General features: G+C 41.7%; 4 protein-coding genes across 9 annotated transcripts in view; 2 read left to right on the forward strand and 2 right to left on the reverse strand.

Annotated features, from left to right (window-relative positions):
- Nucleotides 1-13,941, reverse strand: part of vti1a (vesicle transport through interaction with t-SNAREs 1A) — a 105,182-nt gene extending 91,241 nt beyond the window's left edge. For all 4 annotated transcript variants that reach the window (XM_079577882.1, XM_079577884.1, XM_079577881.1 and 1 more), the window contains exons 1-3: nucleotides 13,772-13,941; nucleotides 10,773-10,831; nucleotides 10,030-10,140 (exon numbers count right to left, since the gene is read on the reverse strand). In XM_079577882.1, the coding sequence (XP_079434008.1) occupies nucleotides 10,030-10,140; nucleotides 10,773-10,831; nucleotides 13,772-13,865 (264 nt within the window). In that variant the 5' untranslated portion in view covers nucleotides 13,866-13,941. The remainder of the gene's footprint in view (nucleotides 1-10,029; nucleotides 10,141-10,772; nucleotides 10,832-13,771) is intronic.
- The window catches only part of c1ql1l (complement component 1, q subcomponent-like 1-like), an 80,841-nt gene that overhangs the window by 17,945 nt on the left and 38,725 nt on the right, over nucleotides 1-24,171 (reverse strand). The window lies entirely within an intron of this gene.
- On the forward strand, nucleotides 14,085-17,465 carry zdhhc6 (zDHHC palmitoyltransferase 6). Of its 2 annotated transcripts, none has more exons than XM_079577920.1 (11): nucleotides 14,085-14,228; nucleotides 14,706-15,225; nucleotides 15,302-15,393; nucleotides 15,490-15,649; nucleotides 15,732-15,890; nucleotides 15,976-16,029; nucleotides 16,142-16,309; nucleotides 16,395-16,436; nucleotides 16,523-16,671; nucleotides 16,734-16,780; nucleotides 16,862-17,465. In XM_079577920.1, the coding sequence occupies exons 2-11, from the start codon at nucleotides 14,959-14,961 to the stop codon at nucleotides 16,960-16,962; spliced, it is 1,239 nt and encodes a 412-aa protein (XP_079434046.1). In that variant the 5' UTR covers nucleotides 14,085-14,228; nucleotides 14,706-14,958; the 3' UTR covers nucleotides 16,963-17,465. The 2 variants fall into 2 exon arrangements, with proteins under 2 accessions (XP_079434046.1, XP_079434047.1); XM_079577921.1 differs by having other exon boundaries at nucleotides 16,526-16,671.
- On the forward strand, nucleotides 17,728-23,910 carry coasy (CoA synthase). 2 transcript variants are annotated; one of them, XM_079576970.1, is made up of 11 exons: nucleotides 17,728-17,907; nucleotides 18,198-18,285; nucleotides 18,551-19,262; nucleotides 20,554-20,768; nucleotides 20,898-21,029; nucleotides 21,579-21,768; nucleotides 22,447-22,511; nucleotides 22,601-22,685; nucleotides 22,769-22,866; nucleotides 23,039-23,185; nucleotides 23,264-23,910. In XM_079576970.1, the coding sequence occupies exons 3-11, from the start codon at nucleotides 18,593-18,595 to the stop codon at nucleotides 23,321-23,323; spliced, it is 1,662 nt and encodes a 553-aa protein (XP_079433096.1). In that variant the 5' UTR covers nucleotides 17,728-17,907; nucleotides 18,198-18,285; nucleotides 18,551-18,592; the 3' UTR covers nucleotides 23,324-23,910. The 2 variants fall into 2 exon arrangements, with proteins under 2 accessions (XP_079433096.1, XP_079433095.1); XM_079576969.1 differs by lacking the exon at nucleotides 18,198-18,285.

Below are 24,171 nucleotides of genomic sequence, written 5' to 3' on the forward strand. Positions count from 1 at the left end.
CTCTACAGCTTGAACAAACTGCAATCAAATCTTCCAGCACGTCTTCAACAACTGTCGTTTAACTCAAAGGTTAGCTCTTCCTTGGCTTCCTCCACCTGCTGTGATTTTTTCCCAGGTGTGGCGTGGACCCCGGGCCCCCCCTCTCTCGTGCGCGGGGCAGAGGTGGACCAGGGGCGGCACAGCGTTGAAAGGAAGCCGAGACCTTTAGGCCGGCGCAAGTATCACAACAGCGCCCTCAATAATGCATCTCGGGGCTCGGCGGGGGGTTTCCACACACACACACAGACGCACAGCCAGGGGAGAAAAAAAAGAAAAACACAGTATTGTTTCAACAAATCGTCAGAGGTGTTCAATTACTCCTTACTTTTAACGCGTTAGATATCATCAGAAAAGACAAAGCTGGAGCGTGTCACAGAAGGGTGTCACTCGAGTGTTTTTGGCGTCATACAATGGGAGAGCGCGACTTACTGTATCTACAACGTCGGAGGGAGCATTCCTTCAGAGGACACGAGCGAGCGCCATAACCCGGTGTGTGTTCTGTCTGCCTAATAGAAGAGCAGCGGCGCTAAAGGAGCCTCAGCCTCAGATAACAGCATGGGGCCTCTCATTAGCTCACAGGTTAGTGCTTTGGTGGCTTTCGCACACACGCACGCCATTGTATTGTGTTTTGTTGTAGTGTCAGGAAATAGAACCGGGGGGATCGAAGCGGTTGTGGAAAAAACATAAAGGCAAGTGATCACTGGGGCAGGGTAATAAATGAGGCTGCCACACGGTGTACAAGAGCAGGCTTCAAAACGATCGCTGAGAACGGACGGAGAGGGGCTGACGGAGGAGCGCGATAACTTCGACTGTTTTTGATCTGGGGAAAATACCAGGTTTTTTGTATCAAGATAGAGGAGGGCTTTTAAGTTTGGGCGGACTATTTACCTGTCAAAGTCATTTATACTGCGAAGTACCAAACAGATCCGTCAATAAACCTAACGAAATGGTGAGGGGCCTCGAGACTGAGAAGAGAGGAGAGGCGAAACCAAACAGCAGCCGCTGGAACAAGGCCCTGATTGAAGAGAGACTTTTAGAAGCTGCACGTTCACATCTCTGTGGTTGTTTCTTTAAGGCACGCGGAACCATTAAACCCCATATTAAAATATGAAGGCTCTTGTAATGAAAAATCAAAGGCCGTGTCTCCCTCCCACAACCTGCCCCTCCATCTCCTCTGCTGCTGGAGAGAGCAGCTCCAGGCCCTGGTGAGTAGGAGGGGACAGGGGATGACAGCAAAGGAAAGTGGGGAAAGGAGGTTGTATTTGAGGGGCCGCGGTGCAGACAGCGCCGGTTCCACAGTAAATCAATAGATCCGAGCCGACAGGGAGGCAGCAGCCTGGGCCCGATCACAACGCTGGCTCCTGGCGTGCAGTGGGGAATAAAGTGGGCCTCCTCGGGTCAGCACCACAGAAAAAGGTGAGATTAGAGGGAAGTGGAGGAGGATTTTTCCCGAGTGGAGGTGGGAAGGCTGAGGGAGGGTGAGCAGTAGTGCGGTGCGGGATACCTGGTAAGCCAGGGACCAAGCGGCCTATTAGCCTGTGGCTACCTACATATGGTTCAGTGAACCCTCTGCTGAGAAGAGCTCCTGTGCTATCTGTCTAGCATCACTGTTTAAAGAAAGAAATAGCTTCACTTGAAACCCTTTCTGTGCCTCGGAAAGAGCTCCACTCCTGACCTGCATTTATGATTCACGTGTGTTTGATGTCTATTCTTGGAGTGTTATCTAAAATTGAAAAGTGTAATAAAAAATCCTAGACACAAAGGCAGAGGAATCGGGCCTGCTGAGCGTGTGAGCATGTCCGTCAGTGGACACGCTCAGAGCACACCATCCTCAGTGCGTCGCCTTTTCTTCTAATGTGACCATTGTTGCAGCTGAATGGTGCTGAATTAGCATAAGAATACAGCCGCACACATAGGGACTTAGCCAGATCATTATCTCTATATATTTATGTATACTTTGTTATTTCACTGGCCTGAACATATTCACATGCTGATGAGGCCAGAAAGGCCCCATCCAAAAGCCCTTCCAACATGTGCCCTCCTGAACTTCCCACTGCACTTGGCAGTTTCCTGGGCTCCTTCGGTTTGTACTGGAATTCATAACATTAGTCTAGAAAGATGAGAAATGCCCAACTGAGGGTCATGAAGACTTGTTAACATTTCTTATGAAGATAAAATAGAAAAAGCAATAAAACGAGTGTTTTAAATTGTGTGTTTTGTCTGGTTCACAACAGCACTTAAAGCAGTAAATGTTGTGTGAAACTGACTTCCAAACAAAAAGCACAAAGCTGGGATTGTTGTTGCCAAGGCAGAACAAACAGGAGCTCTACGGCGATGAGAGGAACAAAACTAAAGACTTTAGTCTCACTGCAGGAGTAGGCTGATGCTCTAATGGTGGCCAACCTCTGGGATAATTGAAAAAAACTAATTCATCTTCCACAATGTAATTCTGATCAAGGCCGCAGCAGAATACTCTGCAGGCTTCAAAAACACCAGAGAAAAGGCAAAATTGTCAGTCGCTGAGAGCAAAACACACTTTGCCTTTTGGTGCTTGCTGGCTCATTACGAACACTTAGGACGAGAGCGAGGAAGTCTGTTTAATTGTGTGAAGGGTGCGAGCATCAGGGTTAAAACATGAGCAAACACAAGGAGAGAGGAAACCACTGGTTAAGGATGCCACGAGAAAGACTTCTCCCTCACTGCTGCGGCTTCTTTTTCTTATTAAAACCAGGGGAAAACACAGAGCCAATGATTCATAATATATTTCATAAATACTTCATGAATCCCTGCGCCATACTTAAGCCAGACTGGCAAAAAAGAACAACATTGTCACCTATTCTAGTAGCGGCTTGTCAGCACATCACTGGGGAGTGGGTGTCACATGTCACTTGTGGTTTACCCCAGTGCGCGGGACAGGCTGCAAACTGGAGGTAGGACAGGACGGGGAACACAAGACGTGAGGGGAGGGTGGAGGGTGGGCGGGGGGGGGGGGTGAGGGGAGTGTTATCATATCATTGCTCTGTGTCTTTTAGATTTTCCTCCTTATTATGTTTGGCCCGCGCTCGCTCCAGTCACTCAATCACACAAGCCCCGAGGACAGAGGGACCTGGGAGGGCCCGTCTGAAAGCTATCCTGATCACTGTCAGTGGGCGCGCGCGGCGGGCCACGCTGCGCAGGGGTGTTCGGGACGGGGGCGTTGGGGATAAGCGGCGCAGGAAGCCACGAGGAAGGATAACGCGGACGGAATTTGCACACTGCCAAAAACAAAACCAGCGCTCCGGGCGTAATGCAGATGGGGCCCGTCCGCACAGACAAGTGTTCACATAAAGACGAGAGTGATCCGCGTACAAATTACAGCCTGTGGACTTGTGCCACTCCGGCGTCAAACACAAACTTAGCAAAGATGTTAGAAGGTGGAGGTTTTTTTTTTTTGTCCAGAAACTGCTTCTAATGATACAAGGCCATTGTGAGGTTGTGTGGCTGGAACTTTTATTCCCCTGTTCTCATAGGGCTGGGTGACATCGCAAAAAAAACAACAACATATTGATCAATATCGAGTCGGGATGCACTTTCTCTTCCATTTCTTTAATCGATTAATCGGTCGCCTTACTGAACAGATAAATTCTCTCTTAACCACTGGCTGTATCACATTGTACAATCCATGTCACATAAACTAAAGCTTGTTTCTAGAAATAATAACGAAACATGATCAAAAAAGATGAACTCAATACAAATTATAGACTTGCTTGGTTTCGGAAACTGTTGCTTAATTTACGTTTATTTGCCCTTAATTCTGTTAGATCTCGGATAGTACATAGTACATCTTCTTTCTTCTGTACATCTTCTGTTCTATCCTACTCTATATTAAAAACAAATTATTATGTTAAAGGCCCTATACCTGTTTTTTTCAAACAATGAAAGAGGAAGTCACTAAAATGTTGGCTGAGGTAAAAACTCATCCCCAATCTTCCTAACATATTTGTAGCATCCCAGTTCTTCACAGGGACATGTTTATCGGCACATTTCACAACTTGCAGGGTCACTTTTCAGGGTCACTTATACAAAAATGCTCAAAAGCTATCCTGCAAGCTCATGAAATTAATACAAATGCTTTACACCTAGATCTACAGTGTTTTCCCCACAAATGTCTGAGTTTACGAGTTTAATATGCTAAGGAAGACAAAACAAATTTCATTCCATTACTAGAAAAAAAAAATCAGGTATAGCTCCTTTAAGGCTGCTACAGAGATGGAGGTCCAAATCTCAGCTCTGACAAGTTGTCCCATATCCCATAAAGCTTACAGGCAAAAACTCTTAAAACAAAATGAACGCATCTTTTATTATCATGATTCCTAAACATAGACAAGAGAAACCTTCTAATAGAGCACCAAACCCGAATGTAAAAAAACAACATTTAACATTTCACACGCAAAAGAAAGGTCCATTGTCCTCCTCGAGCCTCATGACGACGATTGAGATCTCAAAGTCGAGGTTTGCGATTTCGATTACATTCCGATTAGTCGCACTGCCTCACGTTCTTATGACATTGTCTTTATGCTAACTACAAAAAAAAGAAGAAGAAAAAAAAGTTTGCTCAAAATCTTAATCCACCAATTAATCCCATTTTGAGGAGAAAAGAAAACAAACAAAGCCAAATCCTGGAATCCACAAAAAGCCCACTATACCGCGCTCGACGACTTCCGAATGAAAGAAGGCTTCGCCGGCGCGGGGTTTGCTTGTTTACATCTCCAATCTGAGCGGAAGGAAGGAAATGTAAGGGGGGAAAATCCCTGTCAAATGAGCCGTCCTTTCATGACTAGTTATGAGTGATTAGACTTTAGTGTCATTGATGGTTTGTTAAGCGGCGGGCCGTAAAAAGAGGCGACGGGGCTTCAGAGCGCCGCGGTTTAGCACGAACAAGCGCAGACCAAGGCGACAAAAGGCGATTGGAAGTGTCTAACACATGACTTACGCCGCGCCTGTCATGTCCGACGCGGTAAGAAGGACAAGGGCCGCGCAAACTTTGAATGTGGATTACAAGAGCGCCATTTGGACGCGCAATTTTGTGCTAAACGGTTATGAAAGTTTTAGCGACTTTTCGGGAGTTGAAAGTTGGGAGAGTCCTCGGGAACAACCTTGGATTTGTCTGTCACAGTAAATGGGCCTCGTAATTACGCTCGTGTCGCCATTTGAAATTTGAAAATGATCTTTTGAATCACAATGATCCTTTGCAAATCTTACGCCGTCGGTTCTTAAAGTCATTACGGCGGGTATATTAAAACTGCAACTCCACCTTGACCTCTCGGGGGCGCATCCACATATTAATAAGAATAAGAGCATCTCATTCAACCATTTTCGCGTGAATTCCTATCTCCACGCTAACCCCATTTCATCCAGAAGGGCATCAAAAGCTTGTGATGCACCTTCTTCGTGGCGCTTTCATTGAGGAGCACGGTCCAAACAAGCTCCTCGATATTTCAAGGTTGCCTTTGGAAAGCACATTAATTATGTCCCTTTAGGAGGCGTCCAGGCACACACTTGAAGATGACCGAACGCGGGACAATGAGGATCAGTACATTAGGCCTGGGACTGTTACAGAATGAACTCAAATGAGATCGTTTATGTGGGACATTGTATAGTTTCTAAAAAGGTTGTGCAAACTGAGTAATTGCTCGGCCCTTTTTCAGCAGATTCAACATTGTGTTTACGACATTGAGCTAAGGTTGGTCTTTTGCTCCATTTCAATGACATTTTTTTTATAACTGAAATTGACACATTGTAGCGACGGGGAATAAGAAGTGATCTCGGATTAATTACATCTGCAACATGATGGTCCAAAGCATTTATAAAGTCTGACCAGTGTGTTTAAGTATCACATCCTTGGACCCAAAGCAATGAGAGATCACAAGTGCACTTTCACAAAGAACAGCAAACCGTCCTGTAGATATAGAAGGAAAGCCCGTTTTCAGGATCTTAGATTAAATGGAGGCAAACAAACAGGGCATAATGAAGATTAAATTAAAAAGTTTTCAACAATAGTTATTTTTAAGGTAAAGGTTTTAATCGACCAACACAGAAGAGATCGTCCTGTGAACAAGAGGCAAATTATTAGACCAACACCGCCATCTGCTGGAGGCACCGTGACACAGCAATTGCATTCGATACTTACTTCAACAACGTTACACCGATATGAATTAAAGTTTCAAAACACATTACATTTCCAATAAATATTTTCTACAAACTAAATAATTTCCAGCCCAAACAAGAACACACTTTAAAACGGGACATATTTAGAAAGGCTTTGATATTCAAAATGCACTCAACAACGGAGGAGGTTTCTGACAAAAAAAACAAAATCAAATTTAAATTTCTAGGACGATGATATTTTGTGACAGATTTTTGCTGACACTTAGCCGGGGCCCCATGTGAGAGCCATCAGACAGCTCCCGCTCCAGAGCCACATCAGCCAAACGTATTGTGTTTTGTAAGACACAACAGACGCCTGTGGCCCCCCACCTTCCCCACTGGGACGCACCAAACCGGGCCCCTTTGAAGACGGTTGCCTCTGTTTACCCGATAGATTTCATTAGATTAAGCCCGCGTTAGACAACTTCTTTTTCCTGATCAAAGCCCGCGCTAAGAGCCGCGCCGTTCTGCTGCCACCGACTTGAAGGCAGAACCATCAAATCGGATTTTCAGTGTCCTTCTTAATTTTTTTCCTTCACTTCTTACATACCCGCTGGTGTCCCCGTTTTACAGGCTCACTTGTCTCGGGCCGCTTACCTTTTGGACCCCCCGTAGTCCAGCTGTCAAAAACAAAGTTACGCAGGGCACCAATACAGGATTTTCATATTACAGACCAATCATAACAACCGTATCATGGGGTTAATAACCAGACTTGAGTCACTCCAGCAAAGTGAAAATGTGGAGAGATCTTTTTCCCTATTGGGCGTCGTGCACATAAAACTTCCAATGAACAATTATGGAGGCATATCTAATTGTGATTTTCTGATCAGTATTGTAGTTTGAAGAGGGCTGAAGTAAAGTACAGTGTGAGCAGGTTTTATACACGATAAGACCCTATTGAGAACATTTTATTTTGCGATTTGCTAATTGCTAATTGCGATCATTAAAACAGAAAATTTGGTTTGATGGTTTGATCAAGCACGATTTCTAATTTGACAGACGGGCCTTAATCGCTTAACATCCTTTGCTTCGATTGAATAATAATTGTTCCTTTGAATTCTGAGGCTAAATGAATGGAGGAGGGTCCAGTTAAAGCCATTTTATGTCTTTCATACTTGTTACCCACAACATCCACACTTACAGAATTAGAAAACTAGATTAAAGTTTACGTTAACAAAAGGGGTGTAGCAGTAAATGTATACCCGCTACAAAAAATGTATGGCCTTGATTATGACAAATATTATGTTTCAGATCCAGTGAATACCCCTGTCTTAACAAAAGGCAGGCGTGCTGTCAGGAAGAACTGGCTGGATATTGGACATAGCCTGTAAAGGCACAAGAATAAGGTCTGGAGCTGGCACACCGGTGGTAGCAGACTTCAAACTGAGGGTGAAGAAAGCAGGTTAAGGCTGGAGACACCCGTGGGAGGCCGGTAGGGGGTAAGGAAGCGGGGGGGCTGGGTTGGTATAGAGGGAGTGGAAGCGGAGCCTTGATATCCGCCAAAAGCACAACAAAGCCCGGGCCTTTTACATTAAAAAGAAAGGAGTTTTTTTTTTTTCTTTCCAGAGTGTCATGTCCTCCCTGGGCCAGCGGGAGGCGAGAGGCTAAAGCGTTTGGCACATCTGAGGCACATCTGAGGGGCTGCAGTGCTGGCCTTCTGAACACTTGCATCAGATTTACGGGAGAGCGGTTAAACTCCGTGTTCCTGTGTCAAGTGGCTGCTGAGGGTTTAAATGCACCTGTGATCTGACCACGCCACACACATCGAGCACAGGCTGGAGACGCTCCAGTCTCACTGACGGCCGCAGAGGCAGAGATAGGACTGCACTTTATGAAGTCTACAGATAACTACAGGCATTCATTCACACCGGCCAATATTGATAGAGAAGACTGTTATAAGTAAGAACATTTAGAGAAGGCTCTAGTGCGATCAAAATGGATACAAAGAGGGCCAAAAAATGGCTCAGTATTTCCACTCAGTAATTTCAGACAGACAATTTAAATAATACCTCAATTACAAACTCTGCTGGATGAATAATTTAAGAAGAGAAAAGCAGGGGGGAAAGGCTTATTGTGAACTAATTAAGTTCCAGTGGTGAAGAACTCAAACTGTTTTGACTCCAAGAGCCCCATGTGATCTCAGTCAGCAGATCATCATGTTTTATAGCATTTCTTAAGCAGCACCAATAGCTAAAAAGCCTGTTAATTTCACTCATTACATGAATATTCCAGGGAAAGGAGGTGCATGAACAGCATGTATAATTTTCGAAAAAATATTTTGGAAAAACAAAAATTGCAGTTTGTCTATCATATCTCACAGTCTCAGTATTGTTGCTATGTTATAGATTTATTTTTCTTTGTGAGACTCAAGGGCAACACACACACTGGGTTTGAGTTGACGTTGGGAGGAAAACAGCAATAGGAGCCTAAAACTATAGAAAAACTGCATAAAACTGCAATAAATAGGGTTTTTCAGCTTAAAATTGGAAGAAAAACTACAAAGAACTTATACAATGTTGATGAAACAAGTTATTACTTGAAATAACTTAGAGGAAAAGTTAAGTGCACTGAGGGCAAAGAATGTGACCCGAAAGACCAGGATCCTCATTAAGCTTCGATCGAGTGCGGAAAAGACAGATTTATGAATTACTAAACAAGGCCAAACTCCTCGACAACAAAACAGCAACACACAGATCGACCCAACCCAGGATGCAGCTCTGTGGGATCACCTCAGCTCTGGTCTAGGACGGAGTTTATACAGGTAAACAGTACATTAGTGTTGACTACTTAGAACATTAGAGGGGGCATTATGGGAGCTCTTGTAATTTTGAATATCAATAATATGATTTGTGCAACATGTAAATTACTACAATAATATACAATACAATACAATAATAAACAGTGGAAGAACAATGGACTCCTGGATTAGCTGAAGATGAGTGAGGTTAGCTTGTAACGTGTATAGGCCCAAACAGACCCCCATTAGAGGCATGTCATGCTTAATTATGGCTTATAAACCTGCTTTTGGACACCTCAGTATTAAGATTTCACATGATTTCAATTGATATTTGTGCATGGATTGGACAATAACCATAGCCACCATTGTTTAGCACATGGCAAATATCGAGGGGTGCCAAAATGAAAGCAGTTTGAGTTTGGTGATGGTTTATGGACTATAACCTCTTAACTCCCACCTGAACAGAGAACATTTTCTCCCATTTTGGCTTTACCCAAATCTAAAAGCTTCTTGGAAAAAAGTGTCAAAATAGCAACAAAAAACGTGACAAAAACGAGGATGAAAAAGTCCCAAAAACCCGACAAAAAAAGTGACAAAAGAGCAACAAAAAAGAATCCAAAAAGCGACGCAAATGTGATGAAAAAGTGACGAAAAATAGCACAAAAAAAACGCAAAAAGGGACGACAACGCTGCAACAATGTGAGGAAAAAAGATTTGTTTTGTTTAGTATCGTAGGTCTTAGCTTTCAGATGAGGCGTTACTCTGGCCTGTAGATGTGGGTAAAGCTGAGAGAAAATGCACTCAGTGTTAAGGGGTTAAGATGTTAATAATTGAGAAGGGCAAGTCTAATGGCGCAACAAATCGAAAACATACAGATTTGAGCGCTTCGGCAGTAGAAGAAGAGACGACCGAAGTGAAACTGAACACTCAAAACTAGGTATGAGGTATGCTTTAACATTTGCATGACATGAACCATCTCTTCTGTATTTGGAAGACTTTGCACTCGCATAATGACGCGTGTCCATGTGCACCGTTCTTCCCCTGTCCGTGGTGCTGATTCTACTTACGAAGTCTTTCTCCAGTTTGTCCATCTCCTGCTTGTAGCTCTTCAGCCGACTGTTGAACATGGCTCTGCTCTGGACCGGGATCTCCCGCACTTCGAGGTCCATCTGCTCCAGCTACAAACACAGTCATTCGCAAAAAAAAAAAAAACACAACTCAAAAACCGCATGTAAGAAACGCTACTTTAATGATCAGACTGTTGTCAAAGAGGCATGCTAAAGATAGGAGCTGACAAACTCGTGGGAATCCCTTTTTGTACGTGTCAATCAGAGCAACAGAACCCAACACATCCCCAATAACATATCCCTATATATATTGCTCCATGCATAGGCCCTAACTATGCCACACTGGATGAAGCGTTGGTACATTTGATCTGTGGCTTGACAGGTCTCTCAGCAGAAGATTTGTAGGAAACCTAATCACGCTGACAGAACAAGACAACTGCAACAACAATTTGTCTCAGCCAGGTGACTTGGCTCATTTTGTAAAACCGCTTCTCGACTCCCACCTCGAGATAATGGCTTGAAATATGTCACAGGGGTGTCACTTAAAAGCGAATTAGCGGGTAGTAATCAGGAGAGGAGGGGAGCCTTGGAAGCGCGTGTCATGTCGGAAGAATACAGGTGCTTGTTGTCTGGCGTCATTGGGTGGGGGGGGGGGGGAGAAAAAAGGTCCCCTCCTTCTCCTTAGTTTTCCCACAGATTCATTATTTAGGAAATGAAAAAAAAATTACTGATCAAAGACGCACCAACTCTCTGACTTCTTCAAGCTGTTTGTCGACATTTAGAACCAGCTGCGTCTTCTCCTCTGAAAGAAAAAAAAAAAAGAAAGAAGGGAAAAGTCACAACGACATATTGATCAGCCGATGGAGGGAACAGCGCTTCGTGACAACAACCTGACTCCCCCGCAACAGTGGAGTGAGTTGGAAGGGGGTGTTGGGAAGGGAAAAAAACAAAAAAACAACACGAGAGGACACATTTGAAGATATATTTACACATTCTGCACGTGCGACAAGCCGACATTTGAAGTCTGGTAGTTATTGGCGTCTACGAGGCCTTTGTTGGTTGGCGTTGAGGGGCGGTGAGACACCTCGCCGCAGCCTCAAAGGGAGAGGGAGGTGTCAGCTCCGCTCAGTTGCCGCGAGTGTGAGGCCCGTGCAGAATGACTAACGCGCCGGTGTGCGCCTTAAAACCCTGTGGCTGCTCTTCAACATTACCCATTGAAACTCATTAGGACAAGCAGGAGTTCAAAAGAGGAGCAGGAATAAGTTAAAGTTGGACTCCGAATTACAACAGACTTGTTATTTAAAGCAGTGAGTTACAGTGTCTTTGCTTTAAAGTTGTGTCACTCTCACTTTTGTTTAAAACTGTAGTGAATAGAAAGTTTGCAGCACACGTCTGAGAACATGTAATATGTTTATGTACCCGGTGTGTTGTAAGGACTGAAATGCTGAGATGAATATATATATGAATATACTTGTAATCTCATTACTAATTACATTTTTGTGACAGTAAATGGCATTTGTACCTGATTTCCATCATCTGTTAATAAAACTACACTGAAATTAAGTGCCTCCCCTCCGGAAACCGCCACCTTAATGTGGTGGAGGGGTTTGAGCACCTGAATGATCCTGGGAGTTCTGTTGTCGGGGGCTTCGTGCCCCTGGTAGGGTCTCCCATGGCAAACAGGTCCTAGGTGACGGGTCAGACAAAGAGCGGTTCAGAAGCTCCTTATGAAAGACCAACAGGCCCGGTCAGAACCATGAGGCCGTCCCTCTGTGGACCCACCACCTGCAGGAGGAGCCATAAGGGGCTGGTGCAATGTGATTTGGGCATCTCCAACAGTTGCCCCCACGACCCGGAAACGGAAAAGTGGAAGAAAATGGATGGATGGATGGATGGATGGATGGATGGATGGATGGATGGATGGATGGATGGATGGATGGATGGATGGATGGATGGATGGATGGATGGATGGATGGATGGATGGATGGATGGATGGATGGATGGATGGATGGATGGATGGATGGATGGATGGATGGATGGAATTAAGTGCATGAAAAAAGCCTGGACCAATGCGTTGTTGCACTTGCAGTTGAGGTTTGACAAAGTATACATGACACTCTGCAAGTGTGTGGCCTTTCTGTACAGCATACTAAGACACTACTACTAAGACAATCGTAATAAAGCAGCAGTACATTTGTGAACTGCTTTTGAAAGCATAGTTTACGTGGTGCAACAAAGTGCACTAAAAGTTTCTTTTATTATGATTGATCTAAATGAATTGTATACAGTGCTGGAACAAAGGAATGGAATGTTTTTTTTTTGTTTTTTTTACAAATACTCCTTGAACTCAAGATGTGGAACTGCTTGAATGCTACATGAATGAAACGTAGTCAAGGACTGACTGACAGGAACATAAGAAAGTAAACACAATAGACATGGTTGGTACATCGATGGGAGACCGTTTGTGAACACCAGAAAGTCTGGGTGAATGTAGTGAGTGAATGCAGTGTGTGAGTGAGTGGTTGGTGGTGTTCGGAGGGGCTGATGTGGGCAGCTGTGGCTACAATAGTAGCTTATCACCACTGAGTATGGAGCTAGTATGGAGTATGGAGTGAATGAATAAAGAGTCTTTGAGTGTCCAGACAAGCGCAATATAAAACCAAATTATCCAATGCATTATTATTATGACAAAAGCCCTTTATATGGTGCTACAATGAGATGAATAGGAGGCGTATGGCACATTCAGCAGCCATTGCACAAACAAACAAATGTAAGACTCAGAGAAGACATTTGATCTGACATCAATATGCACTGGCCGGAGCTGTGATCAAACTCTGACCTTACAGAAAACAATCATTCGCTGTCACCTCGTTAAACTCTGTGGAAAATGTGACTTTTTGCACAAGCACTGAATTCCATTTACACAAAAAAGTTAATGAATAGATAATTTAATAGAATAGAATAAAAAACATGTAATAAACCCCTTATATATTAAGGGAAATTGACAAGGTCTGTTATGGATGAGAAATTAATGAGAAAATGTGTATCTTCATTTTGCCAGTCTTTATCCCATCATGTAAAAGATCTTTAAATCTGATGTTATGATCATGTGATATTTACCTGCCTTTCTCAAATGTTACACTAAATTAATGAATAATGTTATTGTAATACATTCAGACTTATTTTGCATGCTACTTTCCGTTAAAGTATGCATTCGTTGTGGACTTTAATATGTATTTACTGCATATGACCTTAGCAGGCTATCTCAGCATGATTTGAGGCTATAATAGTGATGCAAGCGAGGTCACTTTAAGTATTTAGATAATAGGTCCTAATGCAGCATGAGACATCCATGACAGCTGAAAACATGGTGTTGAAAGACGAATGCAAACCCTGAGATGAGGGCAAACATTCATAACGCGCTCATAGACTTTCACACAAGACAACTTTTCCCCTGCATGTGTCTTAATTGGCTTGGGAAGAGAATTATATAATAGCAGCCTACTTCTTTTCCAAAACAAAACCAGGGAAGTACTATTTTATAGGGCGTGACATGTTAGTAGTGGGGTATGTTCTTTTTTTTTTTTTTCAAAAATGTACTATGTAGGAATACAAAGAGGCCCATAACCCATGAATTCAATTCCCCACACTGTGCACTGGTCTGCTCCCGTTAGCTGTAAGCATCAGCTGAGCGGCTAACTGTGTGCTAGCCATCCTTGCTAACACGTTTGATTTGTCTTACCTCCGCTGAGTTTGGGAATTCTGCCGATCTTGTTTGTTAAATCTGCTGTGATAGTTCCAAAGTCCTGCTCGTAGGTTTCGAAGTCTGAAGACATTTTGACAAAGAAGTTTAAAACAGGAGTTAGCCCAGAATAAAAACAACACGGCTCGAATGATCAGCTGTCTTCCTTGAGTCACGGTGAAATGGGGTCGATGAGAAACAACGAACAGGTAAAATTACTTCCCCCCTTACTCTAAAAAAACAAAACAGTAAACTTGAACATATATATGATTTAGTATTATATCAATACAGCTTTCATTTTTATAATTGCTTCATCATGGTAATGATTTAAGCGTTAATCGTAGCAGAAACACTCATGAACAGGCATTTGACACAGTGACATGGTGGGGAAAAAAGGTTCCTATCCCCACTGAAGAAGAAGTAGTACAAGGAAAGAAAAAACCAAGGAAGCAGTCAGGTTTGTGATTTAAAGTGACAGTTATGTAGATTGCTCGCAAACAAATGAAAACGATACTTTGCATTTTAACATGTATCGATGTCCCTGCTTTGAATGGCCTGCATGGCGCTTTAAATTCAATCAGATCAGAGACGATACAGCGATAGTCAACCTTGCGGGGCTAGCAGCTAGCTCAGGAGAGATTGTCACGTTAATCAAAGCGATAAATAAAACAGACATATGTATTATTATATAGAGTGTCTTTGACCAGTTATTCCCGTAACTATATGTGTTCTACGGGATTAACCTTTTTGCAGTTTTGAACACTGTTGCTGCTTTGTTTACGCCAATTATCTCTTGTCAACAGCAGCTAATTACTGCGGTCAGTAGTCTCAGAGCACTTGGTATACAATGTGTAGGCATATCAACCCACAGCAGAGAATATTGTATTGATTTTTTGAATTATGACAGTTTGTTTTTCTTTTGTTCTTCTTTTAGATGATGAATATCAACATGCGACAAGGAAGTGCCTGAAACAGGCAAAGAATGCTGCAGTTTGTCAGATTAAACAACAATGGGAGAGAGAAATGCCAAGTTACTCAAGACCAGTCTGCTTACTGGATAAGCAGGAAACCAGGAAAATCATGTACATTGCCTGCACTGAAATCATTTCAAGATAGCAGAGAAGAAAGAAACAAGTCTAGTCTATACATTTCATGAACACAAAGGCCCTGTCTTTTGGTTTGTCAAAATGAACTTCCTGTCAGCCATCATAACATTTGAGAACCTCCATGAGGTTCGGAGGCTATGTCACTGGGGACCAATTATAGCTCTATCTGTCATTGCTATATGTTCTACCATGGCCATGCTTGACTCCATTATCTGGTACTGGCCACTGGACACTACAGGAGGTAGCATTAACTTCATTATGCTCATCAACTGGACGGTGCTTATCCTGTACAACTACTTCAATGCCATGTTTGTTGGCCCAGGCTACATCCCGCTTGGTTGGCAGCCGGTAAAAAAAACAACAACAAAAAAACACTGCACCAAAACCTTTACTAATCAACTAAAATGAGCATCTTTTATGACAGGAGAATGTAGAGGAAACTCAATATTTGCAGTACTGCCGTGTGTGCCAGGGTTTCAAGGCACCAAGATCCCATCATTGCCGCAAGTGCAACAGGTAGAATAATGTTTTGCACTTTTCATTTGCCTATATGTCATTTTAATGTTTTTTTTGTATATTAACTTTTCTACTAATATTTGGGGAAATGGCAAGGTGTGTGATGAAGATGGATCACCACTGTCCTTGGATCAATAACTGTTGTGGTCATTCAAACCATGCCTACTTCACTAGCTTTCTACTGTTAGCTCCACTGGGTTGTTCACATGCTGCCTTCATCTTTATTATGACCATGTACACCCAACTTTATGAAAGGGTAAGATTCCTTGATGTTGTCTTAGTTTTCTAGACTTTGTCTGATGAGATTGTAATATGAATTTAACATCTCCTAACCACAGATTTCTTTTGGCTGGAGCACTGTAAAGATTGATATGAGTGTTGTGAACCAAGTCCAGCCCCTCATACCTTTCAGTATACCTTTTTTTGCGGCAACACTATTTGCCTTAGGCTTGGCACTGGGCACAACTATTGCTGTGGGCATGCTTTTCGTCATACAAGTAAGGATTTTAAAAATGCATTCATCCTACTAAGTGGAATTCTATTTATTTAGCATGTTTCAATTGTATCTTGTTTTTTCAACAGATGAAAGTAATAATTCGAAACAAGACCTCAATAGAGTCTTGGATTGAGGAAAAGGTTTGTAAATGCATCGATTCGCACCCTTAGCTATAATCTAGTGTCTGTATATTGTCCCTAAATGATCAACAACACTTCAATAATAACTTATTTATTTATTTATTTTTTTAAGGCCAAAGAGAGAATACAGCACTACCAAACTGGGGAGGACTTCATCTTCCCTTATGATCTTGGCACCCGTTGGCTCAATGTCAAGCAAGTTTTCACTTGGACAGGGATGCCCAAGGGTGACGGCCTCGTCTGGCCAGTGCATGCAAAATGTCACCAGTACACCTTAACGGTAAGTCTATTATGTTTACTTATTATTTGCATTGAGCTCAGTTTTGCTTGGCTGCACCACCATCAATAACAACATGCTTTTACAGATTGAACAGTTGAAGCAGAAAGCTGACAAGAGAGTGAGGAGTGTAAGCGTCTTAAACACACCACAGAAAATGTGTTTTATTTTTATTTAGAATATTGTGTAACCAGATATGTTTTATGCCACTATTAGCAGGTTCAGTACCAAGCAGTGGAGGACTATAATGGTGCTTGCTGTCCTGTCAGCAAAGGTCTTCAAACCTTTTTCAGAACCCCCTGCACTGAAGAGCCCAGGATCCCTCTCAGAAAAGGGGACACCATCTTGGCTACCCGTGGCACAAAGTACAGACGTTATTTTATTCATAATGATTAACAGGTTTAAAAAATCTGATTTGTTTTTACAGGTGGTGGATGTATGGTGACAAAGTTTTGAGTGAGGAGCAAATAAAAGGTAGAGGCCTAGTTATACGTTAGTTTTGTTTCCTCTTCAAATGAAATTATTGTTTCAACTTTTTAACCCTTTAATGTTTAGCTGGAGATCGGATAAGAGGCTGGTTTCCAAGGCGATGTGTGGAGAAGTGCCATTACGACACAGCTGCCAGTGAGAGCACCAGCGACAAGAAAGTCAATTAACGCGTTTCAAAAGGCTTTATGAACAAAACAATATGGAGTTAAAATGATCACAAGGACCATTAGAGTCATTCCATTTCCTTAAATATATCATGACGCTACCATTCCTGATACTGCAATATTTGCACATCAACTTGAGTTCTTAGCATCACACTGTCAATCATGTCTTAAATACATGATGTTATTTTTCCCTAGAGTTTGAATAAAACTGGTCCAGTGCGATCACTTTAACTCTTCTTTCTACAAGTACAATGCCAGCAAGAGTCGTAATTTCCAAGAATTGCCACAAAGCTTAAATATAACTTTATTGTGATTATTATGTGTACTTGAATTTACATTTATACTCAACTTCCATGTCATCTTTTTCTGCTAAAACGTATGCAATGCCTCTGCCCAGCAAACTCTTGGGTGTCCTCATGCAACAATTTCTACAGTAAGAAAAGTATTGTGTTTCTTTTTATTATTTTTGTAAAAGCAAGTTGTTGCCCTCAAATGTAAAGCAAAATAAAAAAAAGTATGACTCGTTTTTGTTTTTGGCTCACATTTAGTCTATGAAGAACACAAAGAAGCTATTACTGGTATTAATGAGGCTTCATAGCTTTAATGTGTAGATTTATAACATTAACATATTGAGGTGCTGGTTTGCTGTGTGGATATTTTATAAATAATTTTTTATGTCGCTGATCTTAAACAAAAAAACTACATTTCCCATGTACCAAAGCGATTGTCTCAACCAATCAAAGTCTACGTCAAATACCACGTGACTCGCCACCCTGCTGTCCCTATGAGTGACTTCTAGCGAATCTTTGGCATTTCTGTGGGACTTGTTTAATGCTCGTTTCTCCTTTGCGTGTCATGTTTTGAGAGACAATGCCCTTTGGAGCCATGTGAACAACAACAGCTACTGTCTTGTGTCGTTTTGGCATGCAAAACAGCCGACCAGCACAGGTAAGCTGGGGCAACCTAGCAAAACTGCTACATGGAGTTATTTACTGGTGAATTACTATGGTGTGAAGGCCGACACCACCTAAAACATGTTATTCATTACCTTCGTTGCTTTTTAACTGAGGTTCACTGGATGGTTTTGCTTTTTAACGATAACCACCGTATAGAGATAGCAGGGAATGTTAAAAACCCAAGATCGTTTTGCAATTTGCACTTATTTGTTTGAATGATCTCATCTGTTTTATAGTGATTGGCGAATACAGTTGTTTGTTTTGGTTTTTTGCTTTTCCAAGGCACAAAACACGCACCTCAAAACCGCTGTCATTGTTTTTTGCCTCATCATAGTTTACTGTAGCCTCAGCCTGGCATAGACCTCTGAAGGTGAGGTAAAAATAGTAATGTAAATCAAGAAAGACAAAGTTATTTCCTCTCAAATACCTTCAGCAATGTATTATAGCCCAATATAAACGCCCATGTGGTATAGCCTTGCATTGTCATAGTGTAATAAATGAGTTATTACAACATGTGTTAACTCCAGTCAATGATTCTGTTCTACAAACTAGTGTTTACTTGTCCTCTTTGAACATCACATACGTCCTGACCTAGTTGTGACTTGTCTAATGCACCCTCTGCTTTTATCCTACAGTGCCCTCCAGCTGTTTGTGTGTGGGAATAAAAAGCCTGGAAGATGTCCATGTTCAGCACTGGTATCCTGGTGCTGACCTCTCCCCTGCACACCCTCCCGCTGCGTATCGCCCCCGTCCTCAGCTCCGCCGCGCAGCTCGTCGAACGCACCCTTTACGTCCACCTTCACCCAGGACTCAATTTGGGCAAGGAGTGTCAGGCTCGCCCGGTATACATTCCCCCCGTGGTGGATCTGTCTAAACTCATTACCCGCCTGTATAACAATGCGGCAGACATATGCGGCCACCTAGACGTACGTGTTTTGCTCACAAATGTGCACGCTCAGTCGGCCGCTCTCCCAAATTGTCCCTTCCCCACGCCTCAGCCCCTCTCGCACTCCCCAGAGGTTGTACTGACAGACTTTCCGGTGTTGGATACAAGCCAAACACATCAAGTTACTCAATGTCTACAAAAGTACACTGGTCGCTGTTATGTGTGCAGCCCCTCTCTGTCGTCGGTGTTGCTTCACCCGCAGTTAGTGAATCTGGAACAAGAAAAGGTCGATCGGGAGGAACCTGAGGAGACAGTGGAGGCGATGAAAACGTACAATGATGTGGTTGTTGGCGGGACCTTTGACCGGCTTCATGGCGCCCACAGGACTCTGCTCAACATATCATGCCTTTTGGCTAATCGGAGATTCATTATTGGTGTGTGTGACCAGGCAATGCTAAAAAGTGAGTATCAAAAACCAAAATGTAGTTTCTCGAAAAAGTTTTTGGCCTCTGTTGGATTACTTATATTTTTGCATATTTGTCTGAGTTTCTTTACACGGGTCTTAAAGGGATATTTCAGGATTTTTGACATAGGGCCTCATTTTCTATGTATCCAGAGTGTTTTTGATTTCTGGAGATTTCTTCTTTTTTTTTTTTTTATTCAGGCAGTCCTTTTTAAGAGTTTAGTGGTGCTAGGCTAGTGCTAGGCTAGTGCTGGGCTAGTGCATGTCTATGGTAACTAGTAGCCTGCATTAAAAACAGTCTAACCCAAGCAGTGCACCTGAGGCAAATCACATATAACACCAGACTACCGATATAAATGTCTGTGTTGAGTGAATATTTTTTGAAATATAACCACTTATATTTGAGCAGTATCAGCTTCCTGATTGTAAGCTACGCAGCGGCGGAGTGATCTGCTCGGTTACTGGATCTACACTAGTTTGTTTACCTGCGGCGGCATTACTACATGTGGGATTCACAAATCCTAGCTTTCAACAAATCAGATATGGCAACGTTTGGAGGACGACCCCATGATTTAGAAGAAGTTTTTAATGCCGGCTACTACCACAGATACGCTCTAGCCTAGCACCACTAAACGATTCAAATATAAGGACATGAATAAATAAAAAATATATCCCCAGAAATCAACAACACTCTGGATAACTAGGAAATGAGGCCCTTTGTCAAAAATCCTGAAATATCCCTTTAAGCTACTTTTACATGGCGGGAGAGCTACTTTCAATAACAGTTGTCCTACTATGCAAATTAGGTGGAGTCTATCCTTGACAGTTACAACCATAGACTGTAAAATTAAGAATGAACTGAGGGCGCGTGGCTTCCATCTCATTCATGCTAGCAATTCGACTGGGATTTTGGAGCCAGCTCCATTATTTAGAATATGGCAAAAAATAATAATAGTTAAAGGATACAATTAGGACGAGGTTGTGAGAGTACAAGACGCATGTGGAGGTCAGATTGACAAGCCTCTGAGGTGCAAAACAGTTTCAATGAAATGTCCATAGGATTTTGGAGAAAAGGAAGGCAGTTTTTTCACCAGGCATCATCCATCATTAATTTGAATAATTTTGTCTAGACCTACATTTTGTATTCATTCTGTTTATCTTGGCCTTATATTTAAAAAATATTCAAAACAAGTGACAAATATGCCAAAATACAGCCACTACAGAAGGGACATCTGCTTTTATTATTCATCATTTTTAGCCCTTTCCAAACACTGTCCCTTTATTGTCAGGAAAAGTGCTGAAGGAGCTGATCGAGCCCTATTCTGTGCGGGTCGAAAAACTGCAGGAGTTTCTCCGCGACGTGAAACCCTCTTTGGAGGTGGAGATCGTGCCTCTCAATGACCCTCTTGGAGTGTCAGTGGAAGACCCTCTGCTGGAGTGCATTGTAGTCAGTGAGGAGACCCGGAGAGGAGGCGAGGCTGTCAACAAGAAACGCATCGAGAATGTAAGTCAGCATATTTCTCTGTGCAGAATTTAATATGTATGTTATGACTATTATACCAAAAGTGTCAACAATTCACTATGAGTTTGTCGGCTAATGTGACATGATGTTTTTTTGTTGTTGTTTTCTTAGGGTCTTCCGGCTCTTGTTCTTCATGAGATCCAGCTGCTTAAAGATGCACACCACTCAGAAATTGAAGAGGAGAAAATCAGCTCGTCCAGTCTGCGCACACGTTTGCTTGGGACTCTCCTCACCCCACCCAAAGTATGTCACGAAAACAGATTGTTTGTTTTTTAAGGTGACAAAATAGAAGAACAAGTCTGTAACCCTGAACATTATCATATCGCAATAAGCAAAATGCATCACTATTAGATATTGTAATAACAATTCGAGTGACAAATGTTTATGAGCGACAAAGATAATATCAAACAGATACTGCTTATACTGCTGATGAAGGACCTTGGTGTTAACTGCAATATAGATGAAAAAATAGAAGCAACGCACACCAGAAGTACTCTCAGAGGTGCAGATGTTGAGGAAAATCTCAAAAAAACAGCATCTCACACTCAATTAGAACACTTAGAACACACACAAACACACACACACACACACACACACACACACACACACACTGTGTTTCTAAGATGATCTGATGAAGGCTCATGCAGAAACATTATCATCATCCTGTTATTAACTGCAATATAAATACCTATTATATTTAATATTATTAGTCATGAATTTGGATATATATATATATATAGAAGTTGGGACTTCCGAGAAAAAGAAACAATTTTGTTTTTGGCCTTGCTTTAGGATGCGCCTGATCTCCCCCTTCTCCCATATGTGATTGGCCTCACGGGCGGCAGTGGCAGCGGAAAGAGCTCCATAGCCAAACGGCTGGAGAAGCTGGGTGCTGTCAAGATCGACTGTGACAAACTGGGCCACGAGGTGTACCTGCCTGGAACAGCGGCCTACCACAAAGTGCTGGAGGAGTTTGGGTCAGGTGAGGAAACACATTCACAGAAGGAAAAGGTAGCTTGTGCTATCAGTCTGGACGTGATATTCAAGCCTTAGAAGTATTATGTATAGTTTTACTATTTAAAACACTGTATTGATTGGCATATTGATGGCAGTAAAGGTCATGGCTTTGAAGACTGATGAAAGATGATGGAATGACATATGGCTTTTACAGTTTTGATTGGCTCAACGACAAACGAGCATAGGAGCGACATGTTATATCTGCAAAGACAGTGATTTATAACATATGATGAACGCAGTCCATCTTCTCACTGTGATGTGGCACTTCAAATGTGCTGTATACCTTCTCATGTGGCTCCATTCACTCTTTGATCAAAGGCGACTTGCGTCTGTTTTGACAGATGACATTTTTGAACTGCACCTTTTAAACACAATATTTTAGTTTCACTTGGGAAAATGCCCCATCACAAACATGTCAAAAATATGACCATTATTAACACCTACCTTGTTTACCTTAAAATGATTCAAAAATATATATATATATATATATATATATATTTATATGTGTGTATATGTGTCATAAATGGATTTTTAGTATTATGTATGTATGTATTTATGTATCAAATCATGAATAAAGATAAGTGTTAATTCTTTTGTTCTTTAAATGGAATTTAACAGTAATCATGTTTTTTTTCTTTTGTAGATATACTTAATGAGGATAAAACAATCAACAGACGTGAATTAGGAAAGAAAGTATTTGGAAACCAGGTATTTTATATCAAATTTATATCTCATTTTACATGCTTTTTAATAAATTAAACCTTGAGGCACATTATCTTTTTTTCTGTTCTTCATAGGTACGGTTAAAAGCCCTCACCGATATCGTGTGGCCAGAGATTGCCTTGATAGTTAAAAACAGAATTCAACAAGCTAGAGAAGAAGGTACTGTGTTAATTGTGTACACTTGATTGTGTCTGAAACGTTCATGTTTATTGAAACATTTTCTAATCCTACTTTTGTCGCAGGTAAACAAGTCTGTGTGCTGGATGCTGCAGTGCTGTTGGAGGCTGGCTGGAACGATATGGTCCATGAAGTCTGGGTTACGGTGATCCCTGAAGAGGAGGTATATAGATATATAGATATATATATATAGATAGATGTCCATTGCTTTTGAACGGTGTTGAATAATTTGTGCATTGTGCCCATCCCACAATGAGCTCAGTCAAAAGTGTAATGTAGTTAGTCGACCACAAGAGGGAGGCATACGCTGAAGGCCAGTTGTATTCTATTTCCAGGCAGTGTCACGGATAACTGAGCGTGATGGGGTGAGCACAGAGGACGCCCTGAGGAGGTTGCACAGCCAGTGGTCCAACTACAAGCAGGTGCAGTACGCCAATGTGGCTTTGACTACACTGTGGGAACCGGAGGTGACCCAAAAACAGGTTTGAAACACATCTATACCACCAAGTAAAAAGAAAAAAATATGATCTTTCAATAACTATGCATTGCTTGTCCTGAAGGTTTTAAAAGCATGGAATTTACTCCAGAAAAGAATCCAGCAAAGAGAAGCGGGACAGTAGAGGCCTGTGTGGGTCAGGGTACTCTGCGCTCTGGAGGACATGCCGATCCCAAAGACTCAAAACACAAGGAAATGCTGCCTTCAAGTTATAACTGCCTCTGTGCCATTTGCAGGGGAAAAAAAATATGCTTCTTCTAGGCAATATCTGGTCATCTGCCTGGTCCTACAGCAAACTCACATGGCTACCGTTTAATATAGTTAGGATTTTATCTTATGAATTCACTTTTATGGTTTTGAAACTGAATCATAAATGCTGCAAATTTTCAAGGTCCAAGGTAGATGATTAACATGTATCAAAAATTAACCAAAATAAAGTGAAATGGTGCAGGGACATATTTAATAATTTTACTTGGGAATAAGTCTTTAGGGAGAGCAAGTAATGAAAGTGTTGGGACAACCCTAACATTTAGTTTGAAGTTTTTGTTCAATTGATGAAATGGAATTAACCTTTTATACTAATGTTGATGTGGAAATTACTATTCTGTTTAGGTACTTTGAGGTTTGTGTTATATTACGTTCTTCCAATATGTAAAATTCTATGTGGAGATATAAAAATGTTAATTTCAGATGTATCTATCAAATGCCTTTATAAAGTAGAGGTTTAATAATAAAAGTTGGGATAAACTGTGGTGCTTTTACACTCAATCCAACATCAAAAAATTATACAAATGACTTTATTTCTGTGCTTTATGTTGTTGTAATATCTTAGTGCAATATCTGATAATACAAATCTTGTAAATGTTGCTGACCATCAGCGCATAACAATTGTCCATTAACTGTACATTCATAGTTTTAATTTTGACACCACACATCAATATATCAAAAAAACCTTCAAATTCCATTTGAACT

This window comes from Gobius niger (genome assembly GCF_951799975.1).
Source record: "Gobius niger genome assembly, chromosome: 19".
In the NCBI taxonomy this organism is placed as follows: domain Eukaryota; kingdom Metazoa; phylum Chordata; class Actinopteri; order Gobiiformes; family Gobiidae; genus Gobius; species Gobius niger.

Bases quoted from the DNA above. Each gene is read 5' to 3' on its own strand.
- coasy (XM_079576970.1), top strand. From the start codon at position 18,593: ATGTCCATGTTCAGCACTGGTATCCTGGTGCTGACCTCTCCCCTGCAC. The intron at 20,769-20,897 runs GTAAGTCAGCAT...TTGTTTTCTTAG, and splicing joins ACAAGAAACGCATCGAGAAT to GGTCTTCCGGCTCTTGTTCT. The intron at 22,867-23,038 runs GTATATAGATAT...TTCTATTTCCAG, and splicing joins CGGTGATCCCTGAAGAGGAG to GCAGTGTCACGGATAACTGA.
- zdhhc6 (XM_079577920.1), top strand. From the start codon at position 14,959: ATGAACTTCCTGTCAGCCATCATAACATTTGAGAACCTCCATGAGGTT. The intron at 16,030-16,141 runs GTTTGTAAATGC...TATTTTTTTAAG, and splicing joins AGTCTTGGATTGAGGAAAAG to GCCAAAGAGAGAATACAGCA. The intron at 16,781-16,861 runs GTAGAGGCCTAG...TTTAATGTTTAG, and splicing joins GAGTGAGGAGCAAATAAAAG to CTGGAGATCGGATAAGAGGC.